Genomic DNA, 21,128 nt, shown 5'->3' with positions numbered 1-21,128 from the left:
CTTCCTCTATCCTAAAATAAATAGAAGTCACCACCCAGAGTAAAACACTCTGGAAGTAGAGAAAGTTCTATCTCTCAATGTTCTATGTATAGAGAGATTGCTTCCGAATGGACCTCCGGTCAATAAGTATGTTAAAAAAATAAAAAATAATAAAAAAAGTGTGAGACGCCATGAAAATGGTAGAATCAAATTTTCATGGGTTTTAAACCTGCATTAAGTTCAATTTAAGCTCTAAGCGACAGTTAAAATATCAATAAATTGACGCTTGCTGTTGACTCGATTAATAAGGTCATTATTGAATTTGAAAGAACATTCTAAATAAAGTCAATTAAAATTTAAAATCAATGTCTTTATATTATAAATGAATAAACAAGAGAATATAATTGTTTAATAAGTTTGTTTGATACTCCGTATAACTTAAGTGGATATTAAAGGAAATAGATGTCCGAAATTGTTAAGAGGGTATCTCAACTATGAAGGATTCATCACAAATTGTTGAATGGTTTAACATTATTTGTCATGCAGATTTTATAAATAAACACACCGAATGGAAAACTATTCAACACTCCCCCATCGAATGGGAAGTTAGATGTTGACATTCGCAATATGCAGGAAAAGATAAACAATTGGGAAAGCATAGCAGAGGTGGCTACTCCTAATGCGTCTGACATCCGACAATATGAAGAAGACCTTCTACGCATCTCGAAAACCTTGAAAAGACCAAGAAGGATATGTTTCATCAGAAAAGCAGAATTCGTTGCGCAATTGATGGGGATGAAACTCAAAAAACTTCCACGATATCCACAAAGTTAGGAAAAATCTAATTGTGTGTCTGGAATTAATATTGATAGAGAAATAGAGAATGGATCTCTGATCCTGGCAATATTAAAGAAGCTGCATATTGTAGTTTCGCTGAAAAATTCCAAAATTCTACAGCCTGCAATTCACGTTATTTCAGTCATAATTTTGCTAAATTTGATTACCTGGATAATGAATATTTGTGTAGAGAATTTGAAAAAGATGAAGTCAAGAAGGCAGTCTGGAGTTGTGCCAATTTCGAAAACGCCAGGTCCGGATGGGTATAACTTCAATTTCATAAAAAAATTCCGGGGAATCTTGGAGGATGATATATTAAAGTGTGTCGGAAATTCAACTTTTACAACAACTTTTCTAACGGTTGTAACAACTCATTTATTTTCCTCGTTCCCAAGGTGTCCAATCCTACGAATTTCGTCCGATTAGTTTGATTGCATGTTTAAACAAGATAGTTGCCAAAATCCTCGCAAAATAGAGCTATATAGGCGAATTCCTACCCTATCAGCGTCAATAATACTATAGTACCGGATCAGAAAATATTAATAAAGCTATATGGGCATCGAGCAAAATTCTTCTGTGGTTAATTTTGAGGTGGCGAAATAAGCTCGTCACAACCCTGTCGAGTAGTGGAGATTAAAAATGAAGATATAATGGTGAGCCTTTGAATCCTTTCGCATCTATGGTTGTCTTCTAGAAGAAATGTTATTCATGGTGACTTTGATTCATGGAAATGTAATTCCAAAAGCTTGGTGTTGTAATTGTCGTAATAGTTTCAGGTGGAGGTGTAGTCGATATAGGAATCTGGATTTGTAATTGGGAGTCTTTTTGGTGTTGGGCTATTGCCCAGATCTTTGTATTCTATTTTGCCGCATGCTTTTTTGCGTATTTGATGGTGTTTCTTAATATATATTGACTTTCCAAAAAAGAACTATACACCAAAAAATGAGTAGGGTTTATCGTTTACTCGAACAAAAAGTTTGTCATTCAGAATTTGGATTATATTGCGTTGCTTAGTCGGACTCGGTTTATTTATAACTTAATGGACTTGATTGAACTTATTGGACTTAATGATACTCATATAAGATTGAATAAGGGTATAATGTTTGTGAACTTGCGGGCATAGCCCAACGGTTCTCCCCATATACTTTGTGTCATGGGATAGGGAGAGGTCATGGGTTCGATCCTTAGGGATGACATGATTTTCTTTAAAACAATTGAACACCAATAGAGGTGGTATATATTGACCCTATAGGGAGGTTTTACCGGATTCGTTCACGGACCTCTACTCAGGAACACTGCCCGAATGGATGTGTTCTCGGGTACCGTCGATCGGGTTTGGGTTTCCGCCCGAACGTGTGTGCTACGTGCAAATGATGAGGCTCGTTGAAAGAAATGATTTACTGATGCCAAAAAATCGCCGTTAAAAAAAAAAAGTGTATAATGTTTGTTTTTGACTTAACGAAAATAGAATGTCTTAATATTATAAGTCATGAAAATGTGAATTTTCATATTCGCTCCTACTCTTTTAAAACCTGTTAGCATAACTGTCTATAACTAACATATGTACAGAGTTAAATTTGTAATTTTAATTATTTAGTCAGTTATTCAACACATAAAATAAACAATAAATATTTATTCTTCGAGGCATTGTATCGTGTGAGCAATTCCTATGCTCACCTCTTTGTAAATTTGTTAATAATAATAAAAGTTGCTTTTCAAAAAATAATAAATATTTATTCTCACTTATTTCTTACAAACATCATGAAAAGAGTTTAATAAAAATAAAAAATAAATAAGTCCTTAGTGCCGTTAACTCGGCATATCGAAATTTTAAACTTTTTACATTAAAAAAAAATTAAGGGAATGTTAATTTGACTTTGGTGACTGTTTTCACTTTTCACCAAACAAAATGGGTTGATCAAGTCTGGCAAATAAATGAGTAGTGCTTGAGTCACATTTCACAAATCACAAGTTTAATCACAAATATTTCGTAATATTTGTTGTTGTTGTTGTGTGTATTTGTTGAAGGACCAAAAAAGGGCATGAAGACATAATAATACAACAATATATTTATTAAAATCTTTTCTCCACGTTGTCAATTGTTAAACACTTAAACACACCTAAATTGAATCTCAACCAACGTTAAACAGAGGTTTCAAATTTCTGTCTCCATTTTCCTCAAACTCTCCTTCCCTCCATCCAACATTATTCATACAACCCACAACAACAAAAAGTAAAATAAATTAAATAAAATTAAATATTATTATGGCCAGATATATGGCCTGTTTCCCTCTCATTAATATAATCATCATCTTCATTGTGAAAATAGATATAATTGAGTTTTCACCTTTAGCCATAGAGATTTAGAACAACCTAGTTAACCCCTCATTTGGATTGTTTGTTTCTATATTTATATTTATTTATAAATAAAAAAGAAAAAGAAAAAAAAATTGATGAAATGTTGAAGATTTGGAAATGGTATAGAACTTGTTTAGCTATACATCCGGTAAAAACACAGGTAATTAGTTGTGGTTTCATATGGGGTCTTGGTGATCTTCTTGCTCAGGCTGTTACGCGCGTGACCGCTGCCCGGAAAAGATATATATTTCTTTCTGTAAGTCTTTCTTTTTTCTTTTTTTTTGACATATTTATGATCATATTAAAAATACATTTGTGTTTTTGTATATAGAGTTAGAGGGTTAATAATGTCTAAGAATCATTAAAAGAATTGTTGCATCTATGTATATTGATTGTGCCATATACACAATGTTTATGTTTGAGATTAAGTGTGCGTTTGTTTACCTGTTAATTGAATAAAACGCTGAATGCTGAATCATTCAGCATTCAGCGCGTTTGTTTTTTTACCTCTGAATGACAGATGGTGCTGAATAGTTCAGCATTCAGCACTGACATAATTACTAGTATCTCTTAACCATTAAGTACTTAAATTTACGTAATATGATCTTTAAATTATATAAAGAACACTTATTAAACAACTATGTTGTAGGGCCTTTTTTCACGTCAAAGGTTAATAAGGTAATTTTATATCATTCACATTATTCGCTCAAAATGATTATCAAACATGTTATTTTCATTCGGAAACAACTTCATTAAGAACATTTGAATCATTCAGATTATGAATCATTTAGCGCTAAATCATTTAGGTTTATCAAACGTACCCTAATAATGGTTAATTTACTCAAAGTTGAAGGTAATTTTTTGTTAACTCCACAGGATGAAGATAGAGATTTACATATAAACTGGAGGCGAATCGTGACCATAAGCCTTTTCGGTATGGCATTTGTCGGGCCCATTGGCCATTTCTGGTTAGTAATTATGTCATTGTTTTAAGTAAAACGAATCTTACATGTGGATGTGTTTGTCGTTCTAAAAAAATAAAAACGTTGCTTGTTTTGGTGTTTTTGTAGGTACATAGGTCTAGATCGTTTTTTAAAGTACAGACTCGAATATCCACCAAGATCGATGCGATTTGTTGCTATGAAAGTAGTACTAGACGGGATCATATTTGGTCCGATAGATTTATTTGTCTTCTTCGCTTACATGGGTTTTGCGTCGGGTAAAAATGTGAGTCAAGTTAAGGAAGAGGTGAAACGCGATTTTCTTCCAGCGTTAGTAGTAGAAGTAGGGATATGGCCAATTGTTCAAGTGGTTAATTTTCGATTCGTACCAGTTAAGTATCAACTTCTGTATGTTAATCTTTTTTGCTTGTTGGATAGTTGCTTTCTTTCATGGCTTGAGCAGCAACAAGATGCTGCTTGGAAACAATGGTTTAAAGGTTTTACTTTTAAACACTTTAGACGGCGTAAATGCGTAATCGATGACTTGAATCTTTCGCAAGTTGCCAACTGATCATCACACGGGGATCTAGTTACTACTGTTGATGATTGTGTAAAGATTTAGCTTTGATCACTTTGTTTTGTAAAGGATTGATTGAAAAAGTCATTAGAAATGTGAATCTTTATAGACATTTTAAACCATTGTTATCTCCTTTTTTGATTTGTTTCTGTTAACACATATGTGCTTGGTTCTTGAGTTATGTCTATTATTTATATGAATGATTGTTAGGTGTTTATTCGGTTTAAACTGGAAAAAGTTAAAACTGAGCCAAAAAATAGAATCTAGACTAAATCAGATCTTATGGTGATCTAATGTGAAAAACCTACAAACTACAGTGTTTTAACCTTGAAACAATATTTGAAATGACTTCTTCAATCAATCATTTCAAGTTAAAGAACAAACAAGTTGAAGACCTAAAAGACACCCCTAATTCAACATCCACCAAATGGTGTACTCCACATATATTCTGGTATCAAGTTTAGCATAAATATTGGGGGAGGTATCCTTTACACAATCAATGTTTATCTATACAAAACCAAACATGCTTATGTTTTATGATGTTGTATAATACAACACTTTAAAGCATGTTTGATAATGTATGAATGAAAATTAGTTGTGTACGGATCATCACTCATAAATAATAATCAACATAGGAAGTTAGTAGAGATAAAAAGAGGTTGTGCCCTCAGTTATTAGTTTAATATTTGTGACATGTAAGAGCAAGAAAAACTTAAAACATTACTCGCCTCAAAATTAAAGATATGTATATTTATCCCTTTCGCCGCTAAAAAAAACTTCATTTTTTGCCGATGAGCCCGTTGTCAACACGGGAAACAACTATATATTGATTATTATCCATAGATTCAATCACTATCTTTAGAAATTTTAGTTTAATTGAACGTAAAGTGAGCTTTGTACTTATCTTCCCTGATCTCCATTTACGAACCTTGGTGGATAGATAATAATTTCGAAATTTCTTGCCATACTTTCGTATTAATAAAACCGAGTATTCTAAACCTAAATTGGCCCATGAAGCACATGTTGGAAAATCGTGTATACTTTTAGTCAGATTAACGCAGCGGATAGTTAAAATAATAATCTTTTATTATTTCATAAAACATTTAAAAGATTAAATATTCATATATTTAATAAAACATGCACACGATTAATTTATCCCAATGAGATCCAGTTACACCACTAATAATTGTCAAAATATGTAATTCACAAAGTGAGTAAACGATATACCTTTCTTGAAGAAACTGATGAACGGAGAGAAACCTACGATCAAAAGTATGACCGTCTCTTTGGATAGTCCACACTACACTTTAAACGACCGTCAATGGATGCTAGTCCAAACCCAAATATCGTATTAATATAATCCAATTATATTAATACATTAATCGATAATACTCCGTATGTGTATGTTGAGATTTATCAAAGGAAAGCAAAACCAAAATGTTATTTTTTCTTTCTTCTCTCTTACTGATCTCATAACCCAACGATCATATATATATGAATATATGATATACTCTGTTTGTTTGGTAGCAAAAAGCAAATCAAAAGAATATATTGTTTTCGATTTCTTTGTCTGTAATATCATATTTCGTTTGATTTGGTTTTAAAAAGTCGTATTTCTCAAATACTTTAGGGGTATGTTATGTAACTTATAATTAATAATTTCTATCATGTCGCTTTCATGTGAATAGTAAATTAATTAATTTTGTTTCATTTACTATTCATATGAATAGTAAATGAATTAATTTCGATTTACTATTTTGTTACTTGAGTAATATATATACATCATATATATATTTTATTTGACGTCTCGGTGTATATGTGTGTGACCCCGAAGGCTCAAATGAAGTTGGCCATATAGTTATATGTTGTACCTTGCACATTAATCCTACATACTCCCACTTGTGCATGGCACAACATCAAGTAACTATACAAACAATGGTAAGCGTCTAGCAACACGTCATTGTCCCCAAATTCATGTGAGGGTAGTTTCTCGAAACTGTTTATGGTAAGTTTTAAATGTCATTCGTCCTTTTGTTTCAGATACTTTAGTTAAACTTGAGATATGAATCATCGGTTATTCTCATTTGTTTAACAATTTTGTTTCTCGATCTTAGAACTGAATTAGATCACCAAATTAATTATCATCTTAATTACATCTGGGTGCGGCCACACAAATATCTTATTCATTCATCGAGGAGCTCAAAAAGTATCTAACTCCAAACATTTTAGAGGAACAAATCCTATATTGCATACACGTGTCTATCACGAGCTTTACATTATACCCAATAATGGCCTTTATAACAGCCTTATTCAGGACAGCGTTTAACCATATCAAAATACAATGCTACACTCATCAAGACGGGCATGCATCTCAAGTCTAAGGACACAAAAACATAATCACTAAAAGATTTACTACTGACTACGATCCATGTAGTGACATCTCATGGTTTGGTCATTCCAATATTCATCATCAATGAATACATATGAATTTTGGTCTCAACAAGTTAACTATTCATCATCAATGAATATAACCAAAATTTCACATTAATCTTAATTCATGTTATTCCCATAACATGACCGATTATGAAGATTTTGAATAATCAACAATTATTCATGGATTAAACATGCTAATATAGAACACAGTGATATAAATGAAAACGATCATACCAACTATATATCAATTCATTAATATAAAACTGCTTAATGTTCCAAAAATATCCAAATACTAAATTACAAATGAAAAAAATCAGTAGCATAACGAAGTCCAGTATTACTAGAATGATCATCATGCTTGTTGTGCATCATGGACTTCATGAACGGGTGAGCCACATTATCATTTGTATGAACCTTTAAGAATACTAATATCATTCCTCTTAATGACTTAATGAATGTAGTCAAACTTTTGAAGAATGTGCCAGATACTTTTATGTACATGTGATTCTTTCAAAAGTATATTAACACTCGAACTATCACAGTACATATTATAGAAGATTAAATGTTGTGTACTACTCTGAGTATAACAACAAACTTCCTTATCCAGACAGCTTTCTGAGCAGCTTCTCAGTCAACAATGTATTCTACTTTTGTTGTAGATTGTTCAATAGTGCTCTGCCTAGAGCTCTTCCAATCAACTGTCTTGCCCATCATGACAAAGAAATAACGTGACTGGATCGAGAATCATCTTGAACAGTTTGGAAACTAGAATCAGTTTAAAACTTAATACTTAACTCTTCTTCCAAACCACCGTAAACCAAGAACATATCATTAGTACTGTACAAATACTAAAGAATATTCTTAACAACAATCCAATATACTTCACCTGGATTATGTTGACAATGACTCGTCAAACTCAAAACTAATGAAACATCGAGTATAGTACATATCATGGCATACATAATGGATCATATAGCCGAAGCATATGTGATACATTTCATTTGTCTCACCTCATCTGTTGTGATAGGACTTTTGAGACTTTCTCAAGGTTATGCCCTTTTGCATTGGCAAAGCTCCATGCTTGGAGTTTTGCATGCTAAATCTCTGCAAGATAATGTATGTACTTTGATTCAAACCAATAAGCCAATTGTATCTATTGTATAGATCCTCATTCCAATAATATAAGTAGCTTCATCAAGATCCTTTATGGAAATACATTTTTCAAGCCAAGACTTGAGATCTTGCAAGTTGGAATGTTATTTCTAATAAGTAATATGTCATCAACATATAAGATCAAGAAGACTACTTTGCTCCCACTAGCTCTAATGTAAACTCAGGGCTTATCTTGGTTTTGAGAAAAAATTAAACACTTTAATTTTCTCATTAAACTTAAGATTCTAGCTCCTGGATGCTTGCTTTAATCCATAAATGGATTTTAGAAGCTTGCATACTTTATTAGGATGCTTAGGATTCATAAACCCTTTCGGCTGAACCATATATAAGCCCTCGTTTAGGTCACCATTTAGAAAAGTGGTTTTGACATCCATTAGACATATTTTATTATCATGAAAAGTAACCATGGCAATAAGTATCCTAATTGTTTTAAGGCTAGCGACTGGTGAAAAACTTTCATCATAACCTTTTGTCACCAATCGAGCTTTAAAAGTGTTTACATTACCGTCCATATCAGTCTTCCTTTGAAGACCCATTTTTACCTCATTGTCTTACAATTGGGTAGAAGATCAATCAAGTCTCATACTTGATTATCCTTCATGGACTGCATATTTGTATTCATAGAGTATAGTCATTTTCAGATTCAAGATCTGATATGGCCTCATGCAGCTAGAGGGTTCATCATAATCCCTTAGTTGAGGTTTATCTGAATTAATCAGTTTAAACCTCATAAGTCGATGAGTTCTACTAGATCTATAAAGTGCAGGTGTAATACGTTCGGGCTCACCAACTGTGCGCTCAGTTTCAACGTGTGAATTGCTAGTGCTTACTGAAGGTATGTTACTTTAAAGTACTTGAATTTCTTCAAGATCTACTTTACTCCCACTGACTTCTTGTAAGAGAAGTTCTCTTTCCATAAATTCAGCAGACCGAGCAGAAAACACGTTGTCTTCAGTTTGGTAGTAAAAGTAGTAACCCATTGTTTCCTTTATGTATCGTACAAAGTAACATTAGATAGTTCTGGGTTCTAATTTGTTTGAAGTGTCATGCTTCACGTACGCTTTACAACCCCAGACTTTCAGATAAGATAACTTGAGATTCTTCCCATGCCATAACTCATATGGTGTCTTTTCTACCTTCATAGTTGGAATCACATTGAGTATGCCTGCAGCAGACTCTCATACGTATCCCTAAAAGACGGTAGTAGAGAAATCAGACTCATCATAAATCAAACTATATCAAGTAAAGTTCGATTCTTCTTACTCAGACACACCATCGTGTTGTGGTGTGTAAGGTAGAATGAACTATGAGACAATCCCACAATTCTTTAGGTGGTCCAAAAAACTCTTGACTCATAAACTTACTTACTCCATCGGAGCGAAGTGCTTTAATGGTCTTTCCAAGCTGATTATCTACTTCATTTTGGAATACTTTTGAATGTTAAAATAGCTTTATATTTATGTTTCAGCAAGTGAACATAATCATAGCTACTGTAACAGTAAATGTAATGAAGTAAAATTAAATAAATCTATACATTGTTCTTAAAGGGCTACATACAACAGTGTGCATTAGTCATAAAAGATCTTTAGCTCTTTTACCTAAATCGGAGAAAGAAGCATTTATCATCTTTTCACATAAACATGACTCGCATACATCAAATAACTCAGAGTCAATTGATTCAAAAAGTCCATTAGATTGGAGTTTTGAAATGCATTGTTTGTTTATATGACCAACATGACAATGTCATAGATAGGTCTTATTCAAGTCTTGCTTGAAGACTTTGGCAATGTAGGTATACACCGAATTCTCATTTGAAATTACACTATGCATATCAAATTCAAAAATACCATCACGTGGATAGGTATTAAGATAAATATATTATCCATAGAAACTGAAATACCTAAGTGTGTAAATGCAAGTTCAAACCTAGCATCTTTCAAACTATGTCGCTCTCAGTATTGAGAGCATAATGTTATTGTTCCAACAAAACAATAAGACCACTTAGAGAAGTAAGTTCAGAGGTACCAATAGCTTTAACAAAAGCTTGATCCCATTTGCCTACTTGCAAATCCAGTGTGTCTTTCTTCAATCTATTACTTCTTCTTATTCCCTTCATATTGTTACAGGTGTGAAGGTCATAACCAGTTAACAAAGATCTAGGAATCACTAGAAGAAGTATATAACTATATATGGAATATACCTGATTTGCTAGTCTCACCAGCGTTGCCTTTTCTCAGCTCAGATTGGAAGATAGGACAATTTCCTTCTCCAATTGCCAACCTTTCCACAATGGAAACATTCGGCGTCTTTTGTTGGGCTTTCCTTCTTGGAAGGTGGAATATTTTTCCTAGAAAATGATTTGTCATTTTCCTTCCGTAAAGTATTCGGCTTATTCTTTTTCACCCTTCAATCCTATTTCTTCCTGATCATCGAACAACATTCGATAATTATTTTACTGAGCAGCAGTAACTGCCACAACAGGAAGAAAGGATATGGGTTCTAAACTTTATTCAACTTCCAATTATGCTTGAAAACAATTCTCAGGTTGCAGTGCCAGTCTAGAAAGTTTAAACACTGAGTTTATCCTTCTTCAACAAAGAAGAAAGTGTGTTTTGGTTTACGTTTTGATTATTTGACATCTACAACAGATATAAGATTCAATTTAGTATTTTCGATATTAAGCTTTAATAAATTAACTACCCAAGTTTTTATAATATTTTTTAAAAAATAATTAATTTACGAAAGCCTAAGATCCACATAGAGGTTCCATAGCCACATCTGTTGATCAGCTAGCAGTTATGGAGTCTATTGGTAGGTAGCGGGTACCAATTGCATTACAAGTACAACTCTTAGATCTTTATGAGACCTTGAGATATATGTAGTTCAACAAACTACTATTATCTACTGACATGTTTCTCTCATCCTTGCCTCGAACTCAGGTCTCACCGTGAATACGATTAAGTCGTCCAATTTGGAAACAGTGGAAATTCACGCCAGTCTTACTAGATTAGAAATTCCACCTCGTGGTTATAATTCACGCTAGACTTAATAGGTTAGAAAAATAACGAGGAGTGTTTGCAAGCTCATTGGATGGCATGACCTAATTTTGACGGGTATTTTGAAAATGTTTGTGTTAACGAATAATGCATGCACACAAGATTCTAAACACTATTAGTTAAAAACATTTTAACCAATTGTATATGTCGATTATGTTTGTGATCTAATTTGTTATTTAATTTATAGGATATAAAAATAACAAATACACAAACGTGTATCGTTTTAAAACAGTTTTAAAAGATGTCGTCCATATATATTATTTGAGTTTCAAAAATATTTAACATTAAACTCGTTAGAGTTTAACTTATTTTAAAATCATCAATTTTAATCTTTGAAACTCGTTTAGAGTTTTAGTTAATGTTTTCATCAAAAACATATATATAATTTGAGTCTCAAAATTATTTAACTTTAAACTCGTTAGAGTTTAACCTTTTAAAATCATCAATTTTATTATTTGAAACTCGTTACCCGTTTTATTTAATGTTTTCATCAAAAACATTTAGCATATATATTCTAATCAACAATTATATATATATGCAAAATTAAAACACAACCATGCATCACACACACATAGCCTAGCCCAAAAATCCTATGCTTGATCCCATGAGCCGACATGAGATCAAGAGGACAAACTAAGGATAATATCGTAGCTCCCACTTAATTAAAGAATCAAGTGAAAACTTGACAAACGTCATCGTTGTCAACTTGACATGTTCTCCATCTTCTAAGCCAAAAGCATGTTGTATTTTATCTTCAATCTTCATCTTGTTACATTTATTTAAATTTGAAAATACAACTAAACTAGTACTTTTACAAATTGAAATAAACTTAAATACAATACTATAAAAATGAAAAATAAATATAATACAACTTTGGCTTCAAAATGGCCTTTCTAATAATATAAATAATCAACATGACATAATATTGCTGTAATCAACAATCACAACAATCATACATAGGTCGGGGCATTATGGGCTATGTGCAATCACAATTTTAATAACTACATTATTAAAACCTACATATGACTTGTCCATGGTTACAATGCATGTGTACAACCATTGAATGAAATAAACAACAATTATTCAAGCCATAAAAAACAAATTCAAAATTTATAACAGTGATATTTTCCAGATCTTATTCGTGCTTCATGAGGTAATCAACAAAGTTGACTTTCAAAACCATAAAGGTTTTGACTTTTACCAATTCACCACAAAGCTAAATCTACAAAAATCAAGTGACAATTAAGATGGTGTAAAAATGGCTCGGATACCACTATTGGAAAATCGTGTGTACTTTTAGTCAGATTAACGCAGCAGATAGTTAAAATAATAATCTTTTATTATTTCATAAAACATTTAAAAGATTAAATATTCATATATTTAATGAAACATGCACACGATTAATTTATCCCAATGAGATCCAGTTACACCACTAATAATTGTCAAAATATGTAATTCACAAAGTGAGTAAACGATATACCTTTCTTGAAGAAACTGATGAACGGAGAGAAACCTACGATCAAAAGTATGACCGTCTCTTTGGATAGTCCACACTACACTTTAAACGACCGTCAATGGATGCTAGTCCAAACTCAAATATCGTATTAATATAATCCAATTATATTAATACATTAATCGATAATACTCCGTATGTGTATGTTGAGATTTATCAAAGGAAAGCAAAACCAAAATGTTATTTTTTCTTTCTTCTCTCTTACTGATTTCATAACCCAACGATCATATATATATATGAATATATGATATACTCTGTTTGTTTGGTAGCAAAAAGCAAATCAAAAGAATATATTGTTTTTGATTTCTTTGTCTGTAATATCATATTTCGTTTGATTTGATTTTAAAAAGTCGTATTTCTCAAATACTTTAGGGGTATGTTATGTAACTTATAATTAATAATTTCTATCATGTCGATTTCATTTGAATAGTAAATTAATTAATTTCGTTTCATTTACTATTCATATGAATAGTAAATGAATTAATTTCGATTTACTATTTTGTTACTTGAGTAATATATATACATCATATATATATATTTTATTTGACATCTCAGTGTATATGTGTGTGACCCTGAAGGCTCAAATGAAGTTGGCCATATAGTTATATGTTGTACCTTGCACATTAATCCTACAGCACAACCCATGTCCATCACGTGAGACACTCACCCTACATTCTGCTAAAAAGAGTACAGTAAACCAAATAAACATTTAAAATGAATTAGCTTTCTCCTTTGTGATTTGAGTGTAACCCTGCACAATTAATATAATGCTTATTTGATAGTTAAAATGTATGACAATAAATTAACCAACACTTTTCAGTTTCAAAACTCAATCGATCACAAAATCAATTAAAAACTTGACCGTTTATTCTCAACCTTAAGGACAATGCTAAACGTAGCCCTTAGAGCTACGCTTAAACATACTATATTTAAGTTTAAAAACTTTGTGTTTTTTACATTGACACCAATAATATTGAAGTTGAATCATTGGCTCGTAGAATGGGGTGTAAAGCCGGGAAATTTCCCTTTACATATCTTGGGCTCCCTATCGGTATCAAAATGAATAGGTTGAGTGCTTGACAACCGGTTACTGATAAATTCAAACTGAGACTTTCAGATTGGAAAATACGATCGATGTCTTTTGGATGAAGATTAGTCCTCATTAAATCAGTTCTCAATAGTCTCTCTTGTATTATTTTTCACTCTACCGTGCCCCTTAATGTGTAATCAAATTACTTGAGAGTGTGAGACACAATTTTTTTGGGGTAGGGATATTTCGGGTCAAAAATGTCATGGGTAAAATGGGAAAATACTATTTGAAAGGACCCGTTCATATACATTATAAACGATTCACAATAGTTGATTACATCGCGAGGTATTTGACCTCTATATGATACATTTTACAAACATTGCATTCGTTTTTAAAAGACAAACTTTCTTTACAACGAAAGTTGACGGCATGTACACCATTTCATAATACATCCAACTATAATTGGCTTAATAATAATCTTGATGAACTCAATGACTCGAATGCAACGTCTTTCAAAATATGCCATGAATGACTCCAAGTAATATCCTTAAAATGAGCTAATGCACAACGGAAGATTTCTTTAATACCTGAGAATAAACATGCTTTAAAGTGTCAACCAAAAGGTTGGTGAGTTCATAGGTTTATCATAACAATCATTTCAATATATTAATAGACCACAAGATTTCCGTTTATAAATATATGTACACTCGCAAGTGTATAAAAGTATTCTATAAGTTGTAGGCACCCGGTAACAAGCCTTAACATTCATGTTTTACCCTCTGAAGTACACCAGATCAGGTGTGTTTAAAATAACCTCGAAGTACTAAAGCATCCCATAGTCAGGATGGGGTTTGTCAGGCCCAATAGATCTATCTTTAGGATTCGCGCCTACCGTACATAGACAAGTAGTTTAATGTTACCAAGCTAAGGGTATATTTCTGGTTTAAACCCACGTAGAATTAGTTTTAGTACTTGTGCCTATTTCGTAAAACATTTATAAAAACAGCGCATGTATTCTCAGTCCCAAAAATATATATAAAAGGGATCAAATGAAACTCACAATACTGTATTTCGTAGTAAAAATACATATAACGTCATTTAACAAGTGCAAGGTTGGCCTCGGATTCACGAACGTATCAATATTGAGATTCAATATTGCAGGAAAGTACGTAGACGCAACGAAGATGATAAACACTAGATTGACCTCATGAGCATACCCATGAACTATACCCATCACCTCCATAGCTATAACCCATAATTTCCTTAGTTTCGACTCATTCAAAAAAACTATTTTGAAATCACTCGGACAGTACTCCGTCGTAATATTTTATGTATACTAATAATATCTTGAAATAATACAGAGCAATATATATATATATATATATATATATATATATATATATATATATATATATATATATATATATATATATATATATATATATATATATATATATATATATATATATATATATATATAAATCGATTGAGAGAGTTTAGAGAAATATATTTTTAAGTTTCTATGAAATAATGAAACCTATTGAATTCTATTTATAATAGATTTTTGAATTATTAAAGTGAATTATTAAAGTGAATTATTAAAGTATGAATTATTAAAGTGAATTATTAAAGTAAAAGTAAAGTAAAAGTAAAGTAAAGGTAAAGTTAAAGTATAGTAAAAGTATAAAAACTATGTATGTATAATACGCGTATAAATATATATAATATTAATTTAAATCATTATATATATTTAATGAAATAAAATATAAATATCGTTATATTTATTATACTGGTTAAGTAATGAGTTGTCAAAAGTGATTCTAGATATTTATAAAAGTTATATACGTTTTAATAATAAAGTTCTTTTTAAACTGAAAACGTCTTTGTACGTTTGAAAATAGATTAATAGAATATTTTGGAAACCAATTCTCCACTAACTTTTGTCTAACTTTCATAAATGACACTTTTTATTTTTATTTATAAATAGCTTTACAAATTATTCTGAATATCGTTAAGAGGAATAGATTTTCTCAAATCATAGTGGACCTCTCAACAGAGACTTGTAATCATAATTCAATGTTTCTGATAATTCAATCATTTAATATATATTTTTTTAATTTCGTCAAAAATCATATTGAAACAAATACGTTCGTGTAAAGTATTATACGTTTAATACTTTATTAATATTCTCAAGTTATAATATATATATATATATATATATATATATATATATATATATATATATATATATATATATATATATATACATATACATATCTATTTATATATAACGGTTCGTGAATCGTCAGAATTCGATCGAGGTTATAATGAATATATGAACACAGTTTAAAATTCTTGAGATTTAACTTAACAAACTTTGCTTATCGTGTCGGAATAATATAAAGATTAAAGTTTAAATTTGGTCGGAAATTTCCGGGTCGTCATAGTACCTACCCGTTAAAGAAATTTCGTCCCCGAAATTTGATAGAGGTCATCATGACTAACAATGAGAATGTTATTATAACGATTATAGAGTTTTATCATGTTCAAGAAGAATGGATAAAATAATTCGATTACTCGAAGCGTGTGAGTGAAGTTATCGTAAATGAATGAAATAAGATAATAGTGATTCATCGTATCTTTTGACGTCATCACGATTATTCTCCGAAAAGAAAATCTTTGTAATCTATATTGGATTTGATTATTCGGCGATTAAGGAAATTATGATCCTCTTCGAATTAATGCGATAATCCATTTTGATTTCTCTGTCGGATATTTCACTATAAATCAACCTCATTTGTTTTCTTACAACTCACACCTTCTCAACTCATATTTTAAAGTGTTTGTCAATATGCTTCATCCAGTGCTGATTCTTGATATACTCCTCATTTTCATATCTGTCGATCTTCTTTTTCATCTGCCTCCGGAAGAATCTATTTACTTCTACTATACTCTTTGTTTTATAGTGTTTTTAGTTCTCCCGTGTCTTTATATTGCTATATGCATTGATATATACGGTTTGTGATTTCTGGGTTGTTGTTGGGTTTTATATCTTCCCTTATATTTCAAAGTCCTTGCTTCTTCTATAATCATTTTCATCCACAGTTAATGCCCTCTTCTATTTGCTATGATTTATACTCCCATTTCTAGTTCGGAGCTATTTCCTTTCGTTTCTTCTTCTTGCGATTAAGTACCGCTTGTAATGGTCCAGAATTCGCAGATATAAATTTTGAAATGAACATTGTTAATGTTCTAGGAAGAAAATTGTAATGGCACGATCTTGACTTGTCAAATTACCATAATATCTCAGAAAAAGGCCGAATCATCAAGAAATATTTTCTTGATATTTAGAGATCAAAGAGAATACAAGAGTCGTGTAACATAGCACATGATGACGTTATGATCTGTGAATCATCATGTTCCATTTAGAAACTCAGCATGAATTACTGTAATATAATCACGTTGATCAAGTGTCATTATATTATACTAACTCATGCTTCAGCTCCCAACACTTCTTCAAGAATATTCCTATTTTAAACTCGAATGTTTTAGAATTTAGAAACTAAAATAGTTTCTTTTATAATATAATACAGATAGCGCGAAGAGGTAAATGATTTCAGATAAGAATAATTATAAAAATATCTTCAGAAGTATGGATGATATTTATAATGAAAGATACGATGATATCTTAGAATGTCTAATATCAGAGGATGATGAAGGATATTGTCCGCAGGGGTTTAGAGTCAGGAGCAAGTATTCGTTAATGACTTCAGCAAGTACTGAATCATTTGGATTCTTTGAAGGCAGGTTCAGCCTTTGTGATTTGTCCACAGCCTCCTTCATACTTTGCTCAATCCGTTTTCCAGTTCCAAAGCTTCTCTTTTTCTGAGCTTTGCCAATATACTATCCTTTATCATCCAACTTTTTACTGTTAAGGTCGTTTACAGTTTTTGCTGCTTCATCAGCATTTTTCAAAATTTCGAGAACTGGTTCGCAGTTTAGGGTGTTTTCAGAAATTTCTCATTCAAAGAATGTAAGTCTTGGAGGTAGACATTGTGCGTATATGTAATTGTTGATGTAGACATGCTGCGAGTCTTTATGAAGTTTATTACAGTCTTTATGAAAATATATGTGTTATTTTCTTTAGATGTAATATAGATTTAATGAGTTAATATTAAATTAAACTCATTTGTTTAATGATTGGAACTAGAATTGAGTAATCCCTAAAACTTTATAAATTGCATAAGTATTTCTTCAATAATATTGAAATTATGAATCATTACTTTGTTATTTGTTGGTTTTCGTGAAATTCTTGTGAACTTCGCAAGGTACGAATGATGTTATTTGAAAAGTTTCGAGTACATCGATGATGAAAGTGTAAAATCAAACATATATTGGAATAATACACTTGATTTATTATGAATTGGATTTTTATTTAATTGAGACAGAGATTGTAATTAACGATGGTTAAGTTGCGGATGAAGGACGTACATCATTGCATATTTGTAATATGAATTAACTGAGTAGTTAAGATTCACACATAATAGCTTAGTACGGGAAGATTTATTATGGTTTAAAAATTTATACATATAAAATATACATATAAATCTTTCGATTGGAAATGAGTTAATACTTCATAACTCGTTGATACAATATATTTGTTGTTGATTCGTAATGATGTCCACAATGATTCTTGAACTGACAGAGTTTGTGATGTTACAGGTGCTGTTGATTCTGACGATACTGACGGCACTGACTGTGTTGATGGTGCTACGGTCCTGTTGATGCTGTTGGTAAAACAATTCTAGCTTGTAAATCGTACACCATTTTCGATCAAAGTTTCTACTCTACCATCTCCGTTCACTCATCCGATTTACGGTCAGAATTAAATTATCTCTAAGATTTTGGAGATTACATAACTGCCGCAGAGATATCTCTTCAATGAAGTTTATGAATTAATACTTCATTGTTTGTTGTTGTTGTTGTTGATATTCCTGGATATTTACAGGGCGTATGACGTTGATGTTTGAGATACAGATTGTGATGTTGCGGTGTGGGATGTGGATGTTGTTGTTGGTGGTGGTGATGGTACTGTTGGTGTTGCTGATGGTAGTACAGTTTATACTACTGATGCTGCTGCTGGTGTTTGTAACCTTTGCACCATATTCTCCAAAGCCACTACCCGAGCGTGAAGCTCGTTGACTTCTTCTATTACACCGGGGTGATTGTCGGTTCGGACGAGCGGATAAATAAAATCTAGAATTTGGTGTAGTATGTAATCGTGACGAGATACTCTAGATATAAGAGAGAAAATGGTGTTTCGGATAGGTTCGTCGGTAAGCGCTTCAGGTTTTTCGCCAAGAGGGCAATGTGGTGGATGGAAGGGATCACCTTCTTCTTGTATCCAATGATTAAGGAGGCTACAAACTCATCCCCAATTCATCCAGAATAGATGATGACTAATTGGTTGATCCATTCCGGTCACACTGCTTTCGGAACTTGAGTGGGATTCCATTTCGGAATCTGAGGGACTTGAACTAATGACGAATTCCATTTCGTACGATTGAATAAAGAATTTTTCGATATGAAATGATTTTCCGGCTATCGGGTGGTATTCTAATTATATAGAGCAAAAGGTTTCGTAGATTATGGAAGAATTTACGGAATATGTCAGGCAAAGTTTACAGTAACAGATACGCTAAGATATGAATTAGCAGATACGCTAAGATATGAATTTTGTCTATACACTATTCATGCAATCAATGCAATAAGATGTGTCTAGACTAAGAATGATAAGCAGGTAATTTCCGATAAAAATGATAAGCAAAACTTTTGACATGCAGACACGGTCGAAGTCCAGACTCACTAATGCATCCTAACGACTATCAGTTAGACACACTAATGCAGACCTGGTTCGCTAAGACCACCGCTCTGATACCAACTGAAAGGACCCGTTCATATACATTATAAACGATTCACAATAGTTGATTACATCGCGAGGTATTTGACCTCTATATGATACATTTTACAAACATTGCATTCATTTTTAAAAGACAAACTTTCTTTACAACGAAAGTTGACGGCATGTACACCATTTCATAATACATCCAACTATAATTAGCTTAATAATAATCTTGATGAACTCAATGACTCGAATGCAACGTCTTTCAAAATATGCCACAAATGACTCCAAGTAATATCCTTAAAATGAGCTAATGCACAACGGAAGATTTCTTTAATACCTGAGAATAAACATGCTTTAAAGTATCAACCAAAAGGTTGGTGAGTTCATAGGTTTATCATAACAATCATTTCAATATATTAATAGACCACAAGATTTCCGTTTATAAATATATGTACACTCGCAAGTGTATAAAAGTATTCTATAAGTTGTAGGCACCCGGTAACAAGCCTTAACGTTCATGTTTTACCCTCTGAAGTACACCAGATCAGGTGTGTTTAAAATAACCTCGAAGTACTAAAGCATCCCATAGTCAGGATGGGGTTTGTCAGGCCCAATAGATCTATCTTTAGGATTCGCGCCTACCGTACATAGACAAGTAGTTTAATGTTACCAAGCTAAGGGTATATTTCTGGTTTAAACCCACGTAGAATTAGTTTTAGTACTTGTGCCTATTTCGTAAAACATTTATAAAAACAGCGCATGTATTCTCAGTCCCAAAAATATATATAAAAGGGAGCAAATGAAACTCACAATACTGTATTTCGTAGTAAAAATACATATAACGTCATTTAACAAGTGCAAGGTTGGCCTCGGATTCACGAACGTATCAATATTGAGATTCAATATTGCAGGAAAGTACGTAGACGCAACGGAGATGATAAACACTAGATTGACCTCACGAGCATACCCATGAACTATACCCATCACCTCCATAGCTATAACCCATAATTTCCTTAGTTTCGACTCATTCAAAAAAACTATTTTGAAATCACTCGGACAGTACTCCGTCGTAATATTTTATGTATACTAATAATATCTTGAAATAATACAGAGCAAATATATATATATATATATATATATATATATATATATATATATATATATATATATAAATCGATTGAGAGAGTTTAGAGAAATATATTTTCAAGTTTCTATGAAATAATGAAACCTATTGAATTCTATTTATAATAGATTTTTGAATTATTAAAGTGAATTATTAAAGTATGAATTATTAAAGTGAATTATTAAAGTATGAATTATTAAAGT

General features: G+C 31.9%; 1 protein-coding gene across 1 annotated transcript; it reads left to right on the top strand.

Annotated features, from left to right (window-relative positions):
- The first annotated feature begins 3,274 nt into the window (after positions 1 to 3,274).
- On the top strand, positions 3,275 to 4,686 carry LOC139855005 (protein sym-1-like). Its single transcript, XM_071844269.1, has 4 exons — positions 3,275 to 3,394; positions 3,658 to 3,667; positions 4,028 to 4,142; positions 4,245 to 4,686. Exons 1-4 carry the CDS (start codon positions 3,275 to 3,277, stop codon positions 4,684 to 4,686), a joined length of 687 nt encoding a protein of 228 aa, XP_071700370.1.
- Positions 4,687 to 21,128: the final 16,442 nt, after the last annotated feature.

The sequence above is a fragment of the Rutidosis leptorrhynchoides genome, chromosome 6, assembly GCF_046630445.1.
Source record: "Rutidosis leptorrhynchoides isolate AG116_Rl617_1_P2 chromosome 6, CSIRO_AGI_Rlap_v1, whole genome shotgun sequence".
Classification (NCBI taxonomy): Eukaryota; Viridiplantae; Streptophyta; class Magnoliopsida; order Asterales; family Asteraceae; genus Rutidosis; species Rutidosis leptorrhynchoides.
The sequence above is the reverse complement of the archived record's forward strand: the minus strand, read 5'-3'. Positions and strand labels throughout refer to the sequence as shown.

What these genes read in the sequence shown, in the direction of transcription:
- LOC139855005 (XM_071844269.1), top strand. Translation starts at nt 3,275, where the DNA reads ATGTTGAAGATTTGGAAATGGTATAGAACTTGTTTAGCTATACATCCG. An exon ending in GGGCCCATTGGCCATTTCTG is followed by an intron (nt 4,143 to 4,244) that starts GTTAGTAATTAT and finishes GTGTTTTTGTAG; the next exon opens with GTACATAGGTCTAGATCGTT.